At 43.9% G+C, this 21,252-nt stretch overlaps 1 protein-coding gene, 2 long non-coding RNA genes and 1 pseudogene across 7 annotated transcripts in view; 2 read left to right on the plus strand and 2 right to left on the minus strand.

Annotated features, from left to right (window-relative positions):
* The first annotated feature begins 363 nt into the window (after window positions 1–363).
* UNK (unk zinc finger) overlaps window positions 364–21,252 on the plus strand; it is a 33,397-nt gene continuing 12,508 nt past the window's right edge. The window contains exons 1-6 of one of the 5 annotated variants that reach the window (XM_086688074.1): window positions 535–1,489; window positions 4,269–4,523; window positions 4,826–4,990; window positions 5,099–5,175; window positions 19,897–20,106; window positions 20,953–21,129. In XM_086688074.1, coding sequence (XP_086544200.1) covers window positions 4,982–4,990; window positions 5,099–5,175; window positions 19,897–20,106; window positions 20,953–21,129 — 473 coding nt within the window. In that variant the 5' untranslated portion in view covers window positions 535–1,489; window positions 4,269–4,523; window positions 4,826–4,981. The other 4 variants (XM_086688076.1, XM_086688075.1, XM_086688078.1 and 1 more) reach the window with 4 other exon arrangements.
* LOC147574534 (uncharacterized) lies at window positions 7,555–13,965 on the plus strand. The gene is made up of 2 exons (XR_015244303.1): window positions 7,555–12,487; window positions 12,574–13,965. It is a non-coding gene; the product is annotated as an uncharacterized LOC147574534 (long non-coding RNA).
* Window positions 12,046–12,156, minus strand: LOC147574535 (U2 spliceosomal RNA; annotated as a pseudogene).
* On the minus strand, window positions 15,682–18,926 carry LOC147574536 (uncharacterized). The gene is made up of 2 exons (XR_015244302.1): window positions 18,646–18,926; window positions 15,682–16,731 (listed from the first exon to the last, which is right to left on the minus strand). It is a non-coding gene; the product is annotated as an uncharacterized LOC147574536 (long non-coding RNA).

Below are 21,252 nucleotides of genomic sequence, written 5' to 3' on the forward strand. Positions count from 1 at the left end.
TGTAGGCGATGAAATTATACTTGAGACTGTTTCACAGAAGTCGGTAGGGCCTCTGTAGCTCTGAGCGCCTTCTACTCCAGGAAGTCCAGTTTCGAGGAAAGCTCCTCTGAGAAACTGGAAACGCACTGGCAAAAAGGAGAAACGGCACGGGACTGCAATCCCCACAAGTCGTGGCGGGCCGTCAGCATCCGGGACACCGTCTGCAAAGATCCCTGGGTATTGTGGTCCATTCCTTTGGCAGCAACCCTCTGCCGACGGTAAAATTCCTACCGAACCGAGGACCACAACTCCCAGCAACCCTTGCTGCCGTGCGGGGGGTCTTCACGTTCTCGTGGCGCGGCGCAGGCGCACTAGGTCCTCGGCGCGGACCGCGCAGACTGAATAATAAAAGGGGAGCGGCGAAGAGGCAGGAAGACAGGACCATGTCGAAGGGCCCCGGGCCCGGCGGCTCCGCAGCTTCCTCGGCGCCCCCGGCCGCTACCGCTCAGGTGCTGCAGGCACAGCCCGAGAAACCGCAGCACTACACGTACGTAGAGCCCCCCCCGCCGCGCGCGCACGCCTGACGTCAGCGGCCAGCGTGAGTCACGCGCGCAGGGAGAGCGCGAGGCGGCCTCTCCCTCCCCCCCTTCCTCCTCCGGCCCGGCCCAGACCGGTTCCAACCTGCTGGGGCCGGTCCCAACCGCCTCTAACTGCCACCAACCCCTGGTCGGGCCGTGGGGCGGGAAGCTCGGTCCCCGCCGCTGAGTGGGGAAGGCGGGAGCGCGGGGTGCGGAGAGCACACATCTCAGGCCAGGCCTTTGAGGCCTAACTGTTCCTCAGACCGTAAAACCACAGTCTCAGGCACTCGCGGGGGCGATAAGAAGCCCAGGACACGGCCAGGACGAGTGCTCTGGGGGCCAGCCCTAGAGCCGCTGTGAATGACGGTTGGCGCGAGGTCCTGTCAGGCGCCCCGCGCACTCTACCCCGGAGGCCTTTTGTGTCCCCGAAGCCCGTGTGTTGCGTACGGCGGCCCCTCTTGCTGGAACTCGCGGGGACAGCTGACCCGGCCTGAGTCCGGGGCCACGAGGGCGACGGGGTTCGAGCGTGTCCCCAGCCCCAGCACTCCCACCGCAGGAGTCCAGCGAGATGGGAACCTGCTGGTGTCTGAGCGGAGGTCCCCGTCTCCTCTTTATGTCTTTTCAAAGCACGCTCAGCGACCACCTAGCGCTAGGTGCCTCGGAAGAAAGAGCTACAGAGGCGGGCCCTCCTGTTTAGCAAAATGTTGGTTTCCAATTTCCCTGATGCTCTTCGAGTGCCTCCCAGGTGCTGTGTATGTTTAGAAGGATCCCCAGGTGGACCTGAGGCTGGCTGGAGATTTGGAACCTGGGGGTCGAAAAACCCTTAAGAGCCACACAGTAATGCCGCCTGGTGAGCCGAGCGCAGGGAGCCCCTGTTGGAGTAGAAAGAATTAAAACTAGACAGGAGGAGCTCCTGTTTGTCACTCACAGAAGTAAGCCCCATTGGGAAACTGTTCTGGGATTGGGGGACATCGGTTTTAGAAAGTGTATTGGTTTCTTTGTGAGATTCCCTGCTATTGGTTGAAAGGAGTGGAAGCTTCTTCTTGGCTACAGTCCGACTCACGTTAACCATTACTTTTCTATTGAGGCCATTGCTTTGCGGGTCCTTTATTACTGGAGTTCTTTCGGCCATTCTTCGATTGGTTTTGGTGAAATGCTCTTACCTCCGAGCATACGGATCAAGTTGAGTGATGTGGTCAAACAGCAGTATGGTTTTGATTTGAAAATCTGCAGATTTCACATAAACTGGAGCGTCTTTATATAATCTGTGGTTGCTTGGATCATATTTTTCCGTAAAATACGTATAATATGTTGAGTAAGGTTTCGGCAACCTCTGTATGTTGTTACTGAGTATGCTGTGGAATTTATATTGGAAGGGCTTTCTTATAATTTTGAGTTGACAGATGAAACAAGGTAACATCTGTGTAAGTGTTAATATCTGAGTTTTTGTCCTATAGACGCTCATTTGTTTAAAATCTGTCTTTCCATTCCTTGTTGGGTAAGGGCAGAGTAATCATCAGTCTTGGCTGTTGGTGGTGGCTTAGTAATCAACAGAAGTAGATGAAACAAACGCCCAAGCCTGATTGGGTGGATTGGAGGTTGCAGGTGTTGCATCTTTTATTTCATGTTAACTGTTCGTTTGTGTGTATGTTTGTTTTCATCACCAAAAATCAGAGGTGGACATCTGTTGTCTTCCTTGGTAGATTTATGGGCATTCAGAAGCTGTGATGATTTGGAAAACTTCATTCCCCTGTCATTCCAGGTCTGAGTTGCAGGGAGCTTGAGCACACAGATGATGGCACCTGTACCCTTACTGGCACTGATTTTTTTTTTTTTTTTAAGGTGAACCCATTTGTTATCCCTGGGGGTTAGAATACAGGAATATTTTTATTTTAATATTTGCTTTAAAAATTTGAGCTGGCCAACATTTTTAAACATTCTTCCTCATAAGCATGAACTTCCAGAATTTATACCAATCTGAATATGGCCTTATGTTGCATCGATCCCATTGTGGAATACAGATACAGACCCTTTGTTTTTTTAAACGTCTGTATTTAACTTTTTTTTACTTTTTCAAACTTGGACATAAAGTACACTAACTTTGTGTATTTTTTTGTGCCTGATATTTGAGATTATGTGATATGCAATAATCTGGAAGAAATATGGGTTAAAATTGACTGCCACTCAGAACACCTGGCTGGCTCAGTTGGAAGAGCACGTGACTCTTGATCTCGAGGTCGAGAGTTCGAGCCCCATAATGGGTGTAGAGATTGCTTAAACATGAACAAACTTTAAAAATTTTTAAAAATTGAGTGCCATTCATCATAATGGCAGACAATCTTGGCAAACACAGTTGAATCCACCAAAAACAAATATTGCCTTTCCGTAGGCTTGTCTTCTTGCCCCCACAAAGTCCTGGAGTTTAAACTATCTTTTTCCTAAACCAAGAAGATTATTCGTGACATAGTTTGAAGAATGATTATTTTGTTGGTCTTTTTTTTTTTCTCTAAATTTGTGAATAATCTTGCTTTAAGAAAAACTTTGAAATAATTCTTTTAGCAAATTGGTGTGGTAGGCACTTGTGCTAGACTTGAGGAATCCTACCCTTTAGAAAATGCCTATATTAGTTAACTCTTTTGTACAGCTTCAAGCATTTGATTAGCATGCAGTAAAAGGATAATGTGCACTTAGTAGTCCTCTTCTATTTGACATCTTGCTAGGTAATTTGTTTTATTTTCAGAACAAGTCCATCTTGTATATTGTAGTAGAATTTTATAAAGGCAGATTTAAGAATGGGAAATTTCAGAGCAATTACGTTCCAAAACGTATCTACTATTTACCTAACTTTGGACTTTTTGCTGTATAACAGTTACATTATTAAAAGTATATAGTTGAATAAAAAGGAAAAGTATACTGTTGAAAGATCACCAAAAAACCTGCCTTCCAAAATAACCGGGTTTCTGACTCATTATTCTGTCCCTGTAAGAGGTTGTAAGCCTTAAAGACATTAGATCGTTTTTGGATTCCTTCACCTGCAGTTGATTCTCAGACTTCTTAATACCTTTGGGGTAAAGGAAAATGAAATTCTAGTTCAGTGACGGTTTCTTGGAGTTTCTGGCCACTGGGTGATTTCTTACAGGTAGACAGAGGATAAGTGCTTTATGACCTCATCTAGCCACGTGTCATTTTAACTTAGGACTGTTTCCTGGGCATCTTTAAACAAGGATAACGTAGCAGTATTTCCATACATAACTATTTTGAGGCAAATTTGTTAATTTATACATTGTATAAATGTCATGACTTCACTTGATTGCATCTGACTGTGTTTTGGAAAATCCAGGAAATGAAATTGTATTTAAATCATTATTGCAAATTGCAATAAAATTGTAAATACGTTAGGAGAGTACGACTTGTTGTGCAACAGAAGTCACTGGAAGTGTTGCTAAGCAACCTCAGCAAGCATGAGTTAAATTACCGATAAATATTTCTGTATCTTGTTTACTTGTTTATCAAGTAGAACTAATTTCTTACAGGACAAAAATTAAGAGCTCGTTGTGGCCATCAGTCAAGCCCACAATATCCCCATTAAGAATTAAGTGCCCATGCTAAGGGTAGAGTCAAGCATAGCACCTAGTTGATATTTGCTATGATCTAAAGTAATGATTAAAGTGAAGATTTGCTTAATGGTTAAGTTTTTTTGTTTTAATCCAGCTATGTTAGATACTAAAGAAGGCTTCCCCACAATCCATTTGCATCTGCTTTGACTGGTGGTTTCTATCAACCTACAAAGACTGACTTATTGGTGAGGGCAGCTGGACAACTCTGAGAGCAACTTAGAGAAATCCATCATGGGCACACTCTATAAAGGAGCTCCTTCTCTGGAAATAGCACCCCAGATAAGTGCACAAAAGCAAGACACCCTCGTGGACCTACTTCCTCCCGCTTTCAACACCCTGATGCCTGAAGGTGAGGTCTCCTTCCTGTGTGTCTTAGAAGCCATGAGCTCACTTAGGTAATAAGAGCCCTGCAGCAGCCTGAGCACCACACATCTGCAGGCTTTCCTCCCAGACCTTTGCCTAAAGGTTATTTTTCTCATTAGGAGAGGCTCTAGGTCACAAGAATGATAAAAGTAAGGTTGCATTTAAAGCTACATTACTTTAAATACTGGACTGGTGTAGGGATTATTTTCCCAAACGGGGCAGTATTTGCTTAATGATTAAGTTTTTCGTTTTGTTGTTGTTGTTTTGTTTTGTTTTGTTTTAATCCAGCTATGCTTGATACTAAAGGAGGTTTTCCCACATTTGCATCTTCTGTATTTTGAAATTGCAACTATGGACAGTTGTGGCTAATCCTAGTAGATTGTCTTCCCTTCTTTTAACATCTTGGATGAATTTGGGGCACACTAATGTGTTATGTGAAGATGGATGTTGAATGTAAGTTTCTCTGCCATTCTTAGACAATATATAAAAATTACATTAGTCTGATTGCTAAAAATGCCAAGAATTTGGGTTCAGTAGCCTTTTTGTTTTCTTATCGTATAGATACTGTGTAGATTCACCCCAGCCTGCCATCTTAAAATACCTGCATGGGCCACAGAATATCTGCGGAGAAAGTTTGGGTAAAATCAGTGCATATGATGATAGGTATGGGGTTTATTTTGGGGGTGATGGAAATGTTCTAAAATTAGGTAGTGGTGGTAGTTCTACATTATGGTGAATATACTAAAATCCGCTGAGACATACACTTTAAAATGGTGAATTTTTAATGTTATGTAAATTATATCTCAATTATTTTTTAAAAAGGGTTAAAAACCAGCATATAAGAATCTATCAGGCTCATATGGCCTATCAGGGCTTGGCAGCATCGTTTGGTATGGGAAAGCCTGCAGTTTGTGAAAAGCTCCTTGGTGCCCTTTTTCCAGCCTTCTCAATGGCTGAGTCCCTGTGTATCCATTCTACGTGAATGCCCCCCTGTTCTGAGTCTGTGGAGAAGTGAATACTCAGCAAGTTTGAGACTCCTAGTTGTTGGTAGTTGTACTTCAAATTGGCTCTGAATTGACAGCCATCATAAGGAGCAAACACGTTTTTCCCAGTGCCTTTGTAAAAATGAACAAAGTGGGTGGGAGGTAGAAGAGAAGGTTGCTCTTCTGCTGAAAAGTAATGAATAACGTTCTCAGGTACTTTATGGTTGTTTTAATGTTCACATCGACATTTCTTTAAGGACAGGCCATGTGTTTTAGGCATTTTTAATTGTATTAATAGCTATAATATTTTAGTTCAAATAATCACAAATTTTTTATTATTTCTCTATACAATCCCTCAACTTTCACCCCTTTTTTCTTTGCCAGTGTGTAGAATTTGACAGCAGTATCAAGAGCTGATGAGGAGGAGAAGATGGAAAGGAGTCTAGCGACTTAAAAATCTCATAGCATTCTCTGTGAGGTGATCTTTTTCCTGTCGGGGGCTCAATTTATTTAGGAGATAAAGAAGATACTCAGACCTGTGACAGTATCATCATGTCATATCTGAGCTTATTGAAATGTTTCTTCCCTTCCCTTAATCTTTATATCACCGTTTGCTTTTTGTGTTCTTAAGTGAACTCATTTGTTTCCCCTAGTATTTGAAACATTGTACGGCCACTGTAAGTTTTAACAAAATGACTTCTGACGAGGAGGGGAAAGGCCCAGGTTCCCATCTTCCTCAGAAATTTTGGCCTACTCCCAAAACTACCCCCATTGAGGAGAGGTAGTTACACTTAGGAAAGAAGTGATGAAAACTTTTGGCTTTGTGTTTTGTGACTTAATTAAAAGTTTTAAATACTAGTTTTTATACCTAAGTTTTTTGTTTTGTTTTGTTTTCATTTTGGTAAGAACATTACTATCTCTTTTTGATGTAACTTTCACCGCTTAGAAGTGCCAGGTATTTGGTAGCCTGCCATATTAGGATTTGTGTAAATTAGTCTGTCAAAACATGACAAATTAGAAAACTGTACCTGTATTTTCTTATCTAAAAAAAAATCTAAAGCTTAAATTTTATTATTGAACTAAGAGTACTTTATAATGGGGGCACCTGGGTGGCTCAGTCAGTTAGGCATCAGACTTTAGCTCAAGTCATGATCTCACATTTCATGGGTTTGAGCCCCACATCAGGCTCCGTGCTGTTAGTGTGGGATCCCATTTGGGATTCTTTCTATATCTTTCTCTCTGCCTTTCCTCCACTTGTGCACGCGTGCTCTCTCTCCCAATAAATAAACTTTAAAAAAAATTAAAAAGGTATTTTATAATGAATACATAAGGTAATTACTAAATATTTAGTAGAGCATGTTAAAGTTAACATTTTTGTTTTTTTTATTTTTATTTTTTTATGTTTAAAAAAATTTTTTTTAATGTTTATTTCTTTTTGACAGAGACAGAGTATGAGCAGGGGAGGGTCAGAGTGGGAGACATAGAACACAAAGCAGGCTCTAGGCTCTGAGCTTCAGCCCAGAGCCTGACGCGGGGCTCGAACCCACGGACTGCGAGATCATGACCTGAGCTGAAGTCGGATGCTTAACTGAGCCACCCAGGCACCCTGATTTTTATTTTTAGTAACTTATTTTTTGGTTATTATAATTATGGCCTGTCAAAATCTTCCTGACATATTTTGAACAGATTCTGGAGAGTCCACTTATGCATATTTGCTGTTACTCTTGTTTTTCTTTCTAGCTCATTTAAGGGAAGCAGAGTTAACAGCATGGTGTTTAAGAGTACTGACTCCAGGGGCGCCTGGGTGGCGCAGTCGGTTAAGCGTCCGACTTCAACCAGGTCACGATCTCACGGTCCGTGAGTTCGAGCCCCGCGTCGGGCTCTGGGCTGATGGCTCAGAGCCTGGAGCCTGTTTCCGATTCTGTGTCTCCCTCTCTCTCTGCCCCTCCCCCGTTCATGCTCTGTCTCTCTCTGTCCCAAAAATAAATAAACGTTGAAAAAAAAAAAAAATTAAAAAAAAAAAAAAAAAAGAGTACTGACTCCAGGGCAAGACTGATTGGGTTTGAAGGCCAGCTCTGCCACTTACTAGCTGTGTCTTAGGCAAGTGAGTTCCCCTTTGTATGTCAGTTTCCTGAGGATACCAGTACCTGCTCTGTGGAGTTAACGAGGTCTAAGTTAATATACATAAAGTGCTTAAAATGGCGCATGGCATTTAGCACAGCATATGTGCCATTCTTACCAATATTTGACAAGCCCAAGTTACTGCTTTCAGTTTCATTGCTACCTCCTTCAATAGCCTTAACCAAGTGCCATCTTTAGCTACATCTACACTAAAGTAGATTCTTCAGAGGGCCCCTAGGTGGCTCAGTAGGTTAAGCGTCCAACTTTGGCTCGGATCATGATCTCACAGTTCGTGAGTTCAAGCCCTGCATTAGGCTCTCTGCTAACAGCTCAGAGCCTGGAGCCTGCTTCGGATTCTGTGTCTCCCTCTCTCTGCTTCTCCCTCGCTCACGCCCTGTCTCTCTCTTAAATAAATATACGTTAAAAAATTTTTTTTTAAATAGGTTTTTCAGTTCTTAGGGCACATGTGGGTCATTGTTGTCTTCAGTATACTCCTGTTCTCCATATCCATTCAAATTTTACTTCAGTTGCTATTCTTCGTGTAGCCTTCATCAGGCTACCTGTATCTTACACAATGGATTTGTATTTAAAACTAAACAGATGTGCTCTTACAGGCCAAAGCCTTTGTTCCGCGGAAGTTTACAAAATAACACATCAATTCAAACGTTTATGCTAGAACATTCATCAAATTGGAGGGTTTTTTAGGCCAGCTGTGTACAGAAAAACTTTGAATCAAGTCACTGTGTTCTCTTACTTAGGGAAGAATGATCCAGGGTTTCCAGTACTCCTCACATATATTCTACAAAATCAGTGATGTGAGTGAACCTTCCATGAACTTTCTCTCCCCTTTTTTTTTTTACCAGTTCCAAAATCTTTAGGCCAAGGAGACAATCATAGGAAGCAGGGACATGTAAGACTAGTTGCACACCAACGTTGTATCATTCATGTTAGTTCTTGGGGCCAGGATGGCTCACTGGTGTCAGACCTTTCCCAATGAAGAATGCGCTGCAACTCTTTACCTGTGAATGGTTCCCCCACCTGGGAACCAAAGCGTTTGCTTGCTTAAGTGCCTGTAGCACTTGTATTGTAGGCTCCTGTGTATGTTTCTGTATGTTAGGACAGTTCTGTTGTATCTAGGAGGGGTCATACTGGCTCTGAGGTCCTACGATATCTGCTCTGTCTAAAAGCCAGGTATAGAATCAAAAGCCTATATTGAATGTTCAGACACACTCAGAAATTCATCAGACACTTTATTTGCCTGAATAATGTTTTAAACCAGGATCATTTCAGTTTTGGAAACCGAATGTCTGTAGCCGTATAGTGCTTTTTCAGAATTGTCCAAATATTTGCCAACCAAGTTTTAGCTTTATTTGGTCTTGTTTTTTAAAAGCCATTTTCTGGCAGCTCCTACTGGTAAGGTTATTGTTACATGGTTGTATGGTTTCTGGGTTATGTTTGGTGTCAGAACAGAATGTGTATATATATCCTTATAAACACTTAATCTAGAACTGTTAGTACTTTATCTTAAGCTCTTCAAAAATTAACAAAGATTTGCAGCAAATTGTAAAATATGTGTGTGTGATCGTATGCATATTTGGATAGTAATTTAGGATTCTTAATCTGCTTAACAACTCTTAAGGTATTCACCTTGGAATTAAATATTTTATTCTCAAACTTAAAAATGAAGAATTCTGATAAGCCGTGGTCTATGACCTCTATGACTAAAATTTTTTAGGAATTCTGTATGGGTAGGGGTAATATTAATATGGAAACTAGATTACAGATGAGTATCATTTGAGGCTTTGCATACTACAGTGTACTATTTGACAATGACTGGCGATTTTTTTGTTTTTTCTTTCCTTTGTTAGTTGCAGAATCCTATCACTTTGTGGTTAGATTTCAGTAAAGAATGTTAAAGAACAAGGTGCCTTGGCTGGCTTAGTCAGTAGAGCATGTGACTCTTGATCTCAGAGTCCTGAGTTCGAGCCCCACATTGGGCATAGAGCTAACTTGCAAACAATGGTCCTCTTCTTCAATATTCTTTTTTTTTTTTTTTTTTTTTAAGATTCTGTTTCTATGGTAAAGCTTGTATGTTGCTTGAAAAAGATGCAATTCGGGGCGCCTGGGTGGCTCAGTCGGTTAAGCGTCCGACTTCGGCTCAGGTCACGATCTCACTGTCCGTGGGTTCGAGCCCCGCGTCGGGCTCTGTGCTGACTGCTCAGAGCCTGGAGCCTGTTTCCGATTCTGTGTCTCTCTCTCTCTCTGACCCTCCCCCGTTCATGCTCTGTCTCTTTCTGTCTCAAAAATAAATAAATGTTAAAAAAAAAAAAATTAAAAAAAAAAAAAGAAAAAGATGCAATTCAGTGTTTAGGAGCCTAGCTGTAATAAAGATGAATATTTGTGGCTCATTAGAAATGTGTGCATATCACAGTCCCCATGTGAGGCTTATATCTGACTGGCCAGGAGAGTAGTGGGCTCTCCAGGACCAAGTGCTTCCTCATGGCCCTCCAGGGTCATGACCTCCAGGTTGGGGGTGTGAGTGGCAGTGTCTGGAGTTTCTTCTGTTGGCTCAGTCTTTGGCTTGTTGCCCCCTTTTTGTTTGGCTCACATATTGTTGTTCACTATGGATATTGAGCTTTATCAAGTCTTTAGCAAATCTGGTCTCCCTGCACCATCTCCTCTATTGCTTCTCCAGAGGCCGTCACTATTTTATTTGCAGTTTTACTCAAATCTAACCACTTTGCATATGTGTCCAAATCAGGTTCTGCACATCATAAACTGGATGACATTCAAATAGTGATTTACTTTGCAAAAATATTTACCACAGTTCACTTTTAACTTGAAGGAACTCTTCTGGCTTATTAGCAACATCTTTCATCTAATTTGGGGTCAGGATAGATTCTCTGTCAAGTTGTCATTAATATGATGGGTTACATTTCCAAAAGCTTTTTTTTAAATTTTTTATTCTAAAAGCAATCCCAATTCAATAAAGAGTCCAGGTAACCCTTAAAATCAATAATACTGGATGTATTTTTCCTTCTAGTTTTTTTCCCCCTGTTATAGTCTGGTGATCTACTTCTATTATTTTTCTGAATAAATCTTTAGTTAAGTACCCAGTTTTTGCCAAATAGTCATCATAATACCCCTTAGTTTTTGGAGGAAACAAAAAAAGGATTTAATGTATCTCTAGCGAGCTCCACACATTCCTAGGAATTACAGGGCAAGCCATCCCACTGGTTGCTTTTCTAGTCTGCATGTGAGGCTGATCTCAAAATTAGTGTTCAGGGTGAAGAACAAGGCTGTACAGACATTGTGGGGAAGGTAGCTAGAGAAGTTACTGGTTCCTTAATTGCCAGGAGAAGCATGTAAATCAGAGATTGGAATTGCTTCTCTTGGTTTTGTTGGGTTTAGAATATAGCTGCTATGGACCAAGCTTGTACCATTTGTGATGCTTTACAGCTTGGCTTTTTCTTGGATAGACAGACATATCTGGAATGCTTGCTGTGAGCCAGCTTGCAGAGGTGCAGAGATGAGTAACATGGCTACAAACAACTATGGTGGGGGCTATACGGGCTGTATTCATACATTGCAGTGGACATATGGAAGGAAGGTGATTAACACCTGTGGGCAGGGGCAGGGAACCCTCCTCATGTGGAGAAGAAGCCAAAAAGGTGATCCAGACACCGGGAGTAATATGCTCAAAATTATCGAGATGTGAGGGGAGGGTTATGGTGTGTTGGGGGAATTCCAACTCTTCAGAGCAGAGGTTGGCAAACTACGACTCGTTTGCCACATCCAGCCTGCCACCTGCCTTTGTATGGCCTGTGAGCTAAGAATGTGTTTTACATTTTTAATTGTTGAAAAAGAATATTTCATGACACAAGAAAATTATATGAAATTCAAATTTCAGTGTCCATAAAGCTTTAATGGAACCCTCTCCTTATTGGTTTACATATTGTTTATGGCTGCTTTTACGCTGCAAGATGCAGCAGTGTGACAGAGACCATATGTGGCACTCTCCTTGCTTGGCATTTCTGTCCCGTGTACTATAGGTTGCAGTGACAACAGTTATAACTTGACAGCGTTTCCAGTACTGGGTGTATCAGCATATCAAAATGTTTTATTCTTTATTACCAGTGCCTACCAATTATGTCAGAACAAGAGAGGAAGAGAAAAATGGACTTTGAATGTCATGACTTTAGGGCACAGTAGAGTGTGAATTATTTTGTTATCAAACTAGGTGGCAAAGCTGTCTTTAATAAAAGCTGTGCTGGGGTGCCTGGCTGGCTCAGTCAGTGGAGCATGCAACTCTTGATCTCCGGGTTGTGAGTTCGAGACTCATGTTGGGTGTAGAAATTACTTTAAAAAAAAAAAAAAAAGGCTGTGCTGAAAGGACCCACCCATTAACATTACCAGACTAAATAGTTGTCAAAATAATCCCAACTCATAGAAAGGCAATGGTCAGAAAAATTAGAAATTTTACACTTGATCTTAGCCAAAAGGCCGAGAAGCAATAGAAAAATTAGAAATTTTAAAGGGACTGAGTCACCTGGGTGGCTTAGTCAGCTAAGCATCTGGCTTCGGCTCAAGTCATGATCTCACAGTTCGTGAGTTTGAGCCCCACGTCAGGCTCTGTGCTGACAGCTTGGAGCCTGGAGCCTGCTTCAGATTCTGTGTCTTCCTCTATCTCTCCCTGCCCCTCCCCTGCTCACTCTGTCTCTCTCTCTCTCTCTCTCTCTCTCTCTCTCTCTCAAAAATAAATAAACATTAAAAAAAGAAATTTTAAAGGGACTGTTTCATCCCAGCAGCATTTCTTCACAAAAATGAAAATGAGGCTACAACTGAAGTAAGTTTCCCGAGTGGCTCATTTATTAGCTAAGCAAGGGAAGTCATTTACCAATATTGAATTAATTAAATTGTGTTTGATTGCAGCAGCTGAAGAAATATGTCTAGAGAAAACAAACTTGTTTAAAAGTGTTAGCCTTTTGACAAGAACAATTTCTCAAAATGTTGAAGTCCTTGGGAGCAGTATCGGTAGTCAAAAAACAAGGCAAATGATTTCACGTGGTTTTCCTTGGCTCTAGATGAGTCAACAGATCCTACTGTTACTCTTGGTTTCTTCATGGAGTCAGTGTCTCGTTTGAAGTGACTGAAGAATTAGCATCAATGAATAGTCTATTTAAAACAACGACAGCTGAGAATATTTTCAAAAAACTGAGGACAACCTGAAGTCTGATCTGCTGATATCTGTTACAACTGATGGTGGTAAGAATATTGTGGAGCAGAAAAAAACCTCACTGGACAAATTTGCAAAGCTTATGAAATTGTAAGGTGTTTAAAGCCTGTGGTTGGTTATTCATTATATTATTCATCAGGTTCTTTGGGGAAAAATACTTGAATCTATCATGTGTTACTGAACCATTAGAATCAGCAGTGAACTTCACTCCCTCTTGTGGACTTCACCATGATCAATTCCATGAATTTCTGTCAGAAAAAGAAACTGAATATTCTGATGCCCTACCACACAATAGTTTGATGGCTCAGCAGTGGTGAAGTTTTCTTGTAATTTTCTGAGTTCAGGGCTGACATCGAAACTTTCCTGAATGAGAAGAATCATTCTCAACTACTACTGAACACTGAATAGCTTTGGAAATTGGCTTTTGCTGCAGACTTGATAAGGTTTTTTAATGAATTCAACCTAAAATTACAGGGCAAACAGCTTGTTTGCAAACCTTAAATTGTAGTTCAGTCATTTCGACTACTAACGTTTGAGTCACGTCCAGTTACTTTATATACTTCCTGTGTACTGTCAGAAGTTGAAACAAAGGCAAGATCTACATTCCTACACAAAGGTCCTGTGGATATGATTTCTAAAGAAAAACTACAGTTCTAACTGATTTTGCAGCTCGGTGTGAATGCAAAAGAAATTTCGTATTTCAAAATCCATTTACCTGTGCAACTAAGGAGTTTACACCAAACCTTCAAATGGAAGCGATTAAAAGGCAAATATCAAGACTCCAATATAATCCTACAAGTGTCTTCTAAGAGAAGGATATGCTCAATTAAAATCATGCTTGTGGAATGATAATGGCATTTGGCCATAACTATCTATGTGAAAAGACGTTTTCAAAGGTGAAATATATAAAATCTTATTACAGAATCTGCATTAGCAGAGGAACATTTATAACCAATTTGATGCGAGGGACCCTTAACTTTACAAATATTATTCCACCCACCCCCCAAAATCTGGTCTCATTAGACCTTTATTGTAGCCAACTATTATATTTTGAATTTCATCAATAAAAATGGAAGTTTTGTTTTTTCTCTCGTTGCGTTGGTTCATAATATCCTCGATTTGGCCTCTTGGCCTTCAGAGTCTAAAATACTTGCTATCTAGTCCTTTACAGAAAAAGTTCGTTGATCCTGCTCTAGAGTCTGGTTTGTTGTTGGGGAAGGGAGCAGGTCAGTGGCAGTAGGCAGGTAGAGTCAGTGAGACCACACACTGTTCTACAAGCAGTGGGGGACTAGATTTGGATTAGAACAGCAGCTCGTTTCTCCCCATTGCCTCTAAACTTATATTCTTTCTGTCACCTCTGATAGTTTTCGGTGTATTCAGATTAATTCTTCCTCACACTTCTCCCCAGAAGAGAGTGAAACACCCAAATTGATAAATCTATTAAATGAGAAAACTTGGAATAGGATTTAAAGTTTAGTTAGAAATTGAACTGGTAGCAGTTTAGCGCTTGATTCATCACCTCCTTTAGAGAGATATAACGTCTTGTTAATCCCTCATGTGCTGTCGCTTAGTGGGGCAAGTGATTAAATTTAGATTTCCAATAGCCTGCTTTTTTCTGTTATTTAGAATTTTGGAAAATGAAAATAATCCAGTAAGCCTTGGAAGTATTTGATTTTTAAAAAATTTTTAAGGGGCGCCTGGGTGGCACAGTCGGTTAAGCGTCCGACTTAAGCCAGGTCACGATCTCGCGGTCCGTGAGTTTGAGCCCCGCGTCAGGCTCTGGGCTGATGGCTCAGAGCCTGGAGGCTGTTTCTGATTCTGTGTCTCCCTCTCTCTCTGCCCCTCCCCCGTTCATGCTCTGTCTCTCTCTGTCCCAAAAATAAATAAACGTTGAAAAAAAATTAAATTTTAATGTTTATATTTGAGAGAGAGCACATGCACAAGCGAGGAAGGGGCAGAGAGGGAGACACAGAATCCGAAGCAGGCTCCAAACTCTGAGCTGTCAGCACAGAGCCCAGTGTGAGGCTCACATTCACTAGCCAAGAGATCATGACCTGAGCCAAAGTCGGAGGCTTAACCGTCTGAGCCACTCAGGTGCCCCAGTATTTATTTATTTTTTTTTTTAAGTGGATACACATATTTGATTTTAAAAGATTTTAGGGGCACCTGAATGGTTCAGTTGGTTGAGCATCTAACTCTTGATCTCAGGTCATGATCTCAGGGTCGTGAGTTCAAGCCCTGCATTGGGCTCCATGCTGGGCATGGAGCCTACTTTAAATAAATAAATAAAATAAATAAATAAATAAATAAATAAATAAAATAAATAAAAATTGGGGTGCCTGGGTGGCTCAGTCAGTTGAGCATCTGATTTTGTCTCAGGTCATGATCTCATGGTTTGTGAATTCAAGTCCCACATCGGGCTTGCAACTGTCAGCATGGATCCCACTTCAGATCCTCTGCCCTCTTCTCTCTTTGCCCCTTTCCCACTCATGCTCTCCCAAAGATGAATAGACACTAAAAAATAACAAAAGCAAAAAAAAAAAAAAAAAAGTTTTTTTTTTTTTTTAAATGAAAGCTTTTAGAGAAAAGAATAGTTGTGTAAAGCAGTTTAACAATATGGTAGATACATAATGATTAAATCTGTAAAAATACTGAGAGAAAACTTACTACCAAAGGCTAACATTTTTATTGATGGGATTAAGGGCAATTTTTGCCTTTTCTCTACTTTCCAAATTTTTTGTAGGTGGGCATGTGACTTTCATCATATTTTTTTTACATGTATAAATAAACCATAACTAGGATAATTAATGTGATGTCCTGAAAAGAAGTGAAAGACAGCTTTTATTTAAGCTTAGTTCCCAATTGGGCACATAGGAAGGCACTGTTTAGGAAAGGTGAAGCTCTGACCATTTGTGTGTCCCTCCAAGCTTTGTTGATCCCTCTACCAGTTGAAGGCATGACTTTGTCTCAGAGCTCTTACTTCCCCAAGGCCTGTGTGGTTTCTGGATTCATTCTGGCCGTAGTAGCAGCTCGTCGAGGCCTTGCAGTTAGGAACTATTCTATGTTACTGCTTTTGCCCTTGAGTGGAGGTCTTCCTGGGAGGTGAGAGTGTGAAGAATTGAGTCTTGGGGGCCTTGTACCCTCCTCAGAGCTTGGATGGGAGTGGGGGGAGTGAGTAGGTGGTGTGTCTGCCTTCCTCCGTTAGATCCCAGGACTTCTTGGGTTTCCTGAGAACCGGTTGAATTAAAGAGTAAGTTTCAACATATTTCGTTTCTTAGATTTGTACTTTCAAACCTTTAAGATGAGATGGATGGGTACTTAACAGCGATAGTTATGCATTTCCACTGAAAATTTGCTTCATTTTAATCCATGAAAATAGAAAAGTGATCTCTAAGTGGTTTTCTCCTTGCTTTCTGGGTACTGCATTGCCCGTTAGCACAGGGTCAGAGTGGGAGAGGGAGAGTGGGAAGTTCTGACCAAACGTTTTAGTTCTTAGGTAGCAGGTAGTACAGTTCCATTAATGACTTTAGCAAAAGGTTAAAAATTTCTCTCCTCTGATTGTAGTTGGTTGAAGGTGGGCTCTCTGGCTGCACTAAATCTTGTCACTCAGCCCCTTCTCACGAGGGGCTTTTCTGCAGGAAACTGCCCTATCTGCTGAGTTACGGGTTTCCTGCAGTGTGATACTTTTCACGAGGGCATAGGATTAGGCTTTCCGCTCTCAATGCTTTGCCTGCTGGCAGCATCCCAAAGCTGTTGCTGTTGTTTTATGGGCTTTGCTCTTTCTGTGGCCTCATTTCTTGTATTCATTCAGCAAACTGTACTTAGCTTTTACTTGCTGTCAAGGATTTTATAATCTAATAAAAGAAAAAAATAGTAGAGAAAAATACACACATTGTTAATATGCAATGCAGGATAAAGGCTACAAAAGTATCTAGAGAAAATGTTGGCAAAACAGAGAGTATAACTTAGCTGGGGATATGGGCAGAATGGGGAGGATAGGTGGAAGTCAAGGAGGGTGTTATGGAGGTGGTGACATCAGGTTTCTTACCATTGAATTCAACCTTGAAAGATTTCTACAGGTAAGGAAGGGGACATGAACAAAGGCAGGGAAATTAAAGATCTATTTGCAAGACACCAAGGACTCCAGTTTTAGCAGGGGAATGGAGAGTAATCAAGGGAACTATGGCTGGGAAAAAATATTTGGCCAGATGTATAGAGCTTGGAATGCCAGGCTGAATAGTTGGTGTTTATCCAGGGCTACTGGGGGAAACTAAAGGCTTTTAACAAAGTGAGACTTAAGTTTGTGCTCTCTGAAGAATATAATGAGTGCTGTGTAGCTTAACTTGGACAGGGGAGAGGCTGGGAGCAAAGAGACTAGTTTATTAAAAGGTACCAAGTCCCTGGCCTATGACTTAAAAGGTTATTTGTTGCTTCTGTATCTGTCCTCTGTGGCATCCCTGCCAGGCTGAGAGCCCTTGTGGAGCCGTGGCTTCTGTGTGTGACACTGTGGACATGACTGCCCCAAGCAAGCAGCCTTGCCAGGACTCTTTTCTCAAAGAGGACAAACTATGCCCAAAGTCAGGGTGACCACATCTTAGAGTCCTTCCCCTGGCTGCCTCCCTGGTTTTTCGCTGAGGCACTGATATACCAAGCAGACAAGCACCACTCAGGGTTGCCAGATTAAGCAAATAAAAATACAGGATGTTAGACTGGAATTTCAGATAATGGATACGTTTTTAGTATAACTATGCCCTGTGAAATAATTTGGTTTATCTGAAATACGATTTAGATGGGTGTCCTATGTTTAATCTGACACTCCTAACCACCTTCACTCTTCTCTGCTCCTGGCCCTGGACTCTGCTTCCTCCTCTCCCATTTTCCATCTGTCACCTCCTGAGTTGGTCTCCTAGTGAGTCCAGAGTCAGATAGACTATGTGCTGTCCAGGAGGGATCAGCCTAGTCATTTGGAGGATGGGTGTCCCAACTTAGGGCCAGGTTTTGGGACATGTGTGCAGCATAAGGTGCCGCTTTCTGTCCAACCAGGCAGGAAGAAAGGTCTTGTGTTCCAATGCCAAAAGGGACAGGAGAACATCAGGCCCTCGGGAGACTTCCAGGTTTCTGCCTGGTATCTCACAATGTCCCTGAGGCCCAGAGATGATGTCCCTGCAATTTGGCTCCTCCCACACCTCACCTTATCCTCCTTTCCCCTTTCCAGTTCCTGTCCCACCTACTCACATCCCACAAATGTGCCTGAAGCTCTTGGACCCAGACATCCTCTTTCTGAGCTCACACTTAGCCCTTTGCCTAAAACGCCCTGCCCACATTCGTCATCCACCAACACCTCTCCATTTCCCTTCCTCTGTCCCAGCCTGTGCCCCATACTCTGGGCTCCCAAAGAACCCTCAGCAAACCTCCTTCATAACCTTTTCCACACTTGATTGATTTTGCCTGTTACTTGTATGTCTCTCCCATAAAAGTGTGGGCTGACAAGGACCTGGTTCTTCATTGGTGTCCCCAGTGCCTACCAGCATGCCTGTAGCAACTGGATGCTCATTAGATATGTACCAAATGAACAGCAGACTCTATTCCGAATTTTTACTGCCCCTTAAATCCTTGTTTGTGTTCCTCAGGGAGTACCCAGTTCCAGCTTCCCCTGGCCCAATACATACACCTGGACATATCACACTTCAAGGCTGAGTGGATTTTTCAGCACATTTCATTAAAGCATTAAAGAAAACCTATCTGGAAAATCTCAGCCCTCAACTTACCTGTCCCTACACCTTCCGTATGCCCAGACAAGGAAGGCCCCAGGTGTCCTGGCCTGAGCCAAAGACCTGGGCTGGACCCTCTCGCCTTCATCTGGTGCCTTCTAGCTTCAGGCGCTACTCCAGGCCTGGACAGTTGCTTCAGGTCAGGTTGTTCCTCACTCCATGCCCTCTTCTGCACACAGTCTTCTGTGCCTTCTGGAACCATCCTCTTCGCTGGCATCACGTGCCCCTTATCAGGTCATTTATTGCTTGCATTGTTAGGGCTTGAGGGAACGAATAAAGAAAACTGCGCTGTCTGCCCCCAGTGCCCCCCCCCCCCCAGGTAGAGGCCCCCAAGCCTAAGAAACCCTTCACCTGGATACATAGAGTGAGCAAAGCACAGATGGATGGCATGTTCTTTCTGTAAGGGGGTAAGTGGGTCTGGGGCCCTCCACTGGGTAGTGCCTGGGAGGGTGACATGTTGGGATGTCTTGGCCATTACATGAAAAGCAGAGGAGAGGGACAAAGGTTGGGAGGAGGCCCAAAGGACAGTGCCCCCGGATCCCCAGGTTAGGACGTAAACAGCCCCATCTGCTGCAGGTGCTCAGGTATGAGAGTACTGGGGGCAGGCAAGGCTGAGAGGGGGAGTCTCTTCAGATGATGCTGTAAAAAGGAGCTCTTTCACAGACACCTGTGTAGTGCTAGGAAGTGTCTCTGAGAGAAGGTAGGCAGACAGGACAGTAATTTTCTGACTCAGTAGTTTAGAGGGAACACTCCGTGACTTGGGCTTTCAGCTCCAAAGCATCAGCCCCCCCAGCCCTCAACCTGGAGCCCCAGCCCCGCTCCTGGGACAGGTGAGACCTCCAGGGATCGGCAGGCAGACCTGGGCACAGAGGACCCTGCAGGAAGTTTGGGAGAGGCCCCCCTTGTTCTTGTTTGCAGCCCTTTGTCTGCGATCGGTGGTTTGGTCTTAGAAGCCTCAGAGAACTAAGCCACTGATTAAGCCCTCCGCTGGCAACCCGGCAGACAGCTGACTGCTGAGGGCCCTTGTAGCCTATGATTCCTGCTCTTCAGGCTGCCTTGGGACCTGGGTGCTGGGAAGGATCTGGACACTAAGGTCCACCCTTAGCTCTGGGCCTTTTTTTGGTGTCCTAATGGAACTAGCACCCCAGAGTAGGGCCCTCAGAGAACTTGGTGGCTAACTTGTTGCTCGGAAGCAGGGGTCTTAAGTCTCTGCTCCTGGCCCACCCTACGTGGGGGCTCTCCCTGCAGGTACCTGAAGGAATTCCGCACGGAGCAGTGCCCACTCTTTGTGCAACACAAATGCACTCAGCACCGACCCTACACCTGCTTCCACTGGCACTTCGTGAACCAGCGACGTCGCCGGTCCATCCGCCGTCGGGACGGCACCTTCAACTACAGCCCCGACGTCTACTGCACCAAGTACGACGAGGCTACGGGCCTCTGCCCGGAGGGCGACGAGTGAGTGTCCCCCGCCTCTTTCCCCCTCAACCATCCCCCTCCCGCCCCCCCCCCCCCCCCCGCCTGCCCTCAGAGGAGCCTCATGTCTCCTGGGTCAGGTGCCCTCAGAATAGGCCAGGCAGAGTCTGAGAAGCCAGCCATTAGGCTGCTTCTGGGGAGACTGCTGCATCGTGGCACACCTTCCTGTGGCCTGGACCTGGGCTCAGACCTTGCCATCCCCTGGGGGAGGCCCCTTCTTTACCCACTTTTCAGAAACCCTACACAGGCTTCTCTTCTGCTAAGCAGAAGTATAGAAAGGGCAAACCTGAGGACCTCACAGAGGGAATGCTTGTTGACCCTGCTTGTTTGAACCTTGCAGAGGCGGTAACGGGAAGCACTGTCGGGGGTCTATGGGTACAAATCACTGAACTGCCCCTGCACTTCTCCCAGAGGTCCAGGTCTTGTTCCCCCTCCTCCGGCCCCGGCCTAATATAGCACTGGGGCAGGAGAGGGTGTACCCATGCTGTGAGCAGACTGTTTCTCTGTGGACCTCTGCGGATCCAGCCAGCACTTGCTGTCCCAGGAGTGTCCCCCCTCTGGAACTTCATTCAAGTCAGCCCAGGGCCCTGACCGTACTCAGTCTTTGGGAGGACTTGCTGAGCAGGCTGAAGTGGGAATTCTGGGCCCTGAGGGCTACAGCATCCAACAGATGGTGGGACGGTGGTTCTGTTACGTCAGCAGAGCTCACTGCTGCTGACCTCCTCAACCTGCTATCCATGCACCGCCTGGGTGGTGGGGAAGGGCGGGGACTGATCTCCCAGGCTGTAGGGGCAAAGGTGAGTGAGCCCCCTCCCCCCAACGTTTCAGGTGCCCATTCCTGCACAGGACCACAGGGGACACTGAGCGCAGGTACCACTTGCGTTACTACAAAACTGGAATCTGTATCCACGAGACAGACTCAAAAGGCAACTGCACCAAAAACGGCCTGCACTGCGCTTTCGCCCACGGGCCCCATGACCTCCGCTCCCCTGTCTACGACATCAGGTGGGCTGATAGCTGTGGGCTGGGGTGGGGGCCTGGCTGGAGGCCTGGCTGCTGACCCGATGAGTCCCACAGATGGAGGGCAGGGCTGGCACTCTGCTCTTCCCCTCATGCCTCGTCCCTGCT

This window comes from Puma concolor, chromosome E1 (assembly GCF_028749965.1).
Source record: "Puma concolor isolate L17-30 chromosome E1, mPumCon1.1.hap2, whole genome shotgun sequence".
NCBI classification, from domain to species: Eukaryota; Metazoa; Chordata; class Mammalia; order Carnivora; family Felidae; genus Puma; species Puma concolor.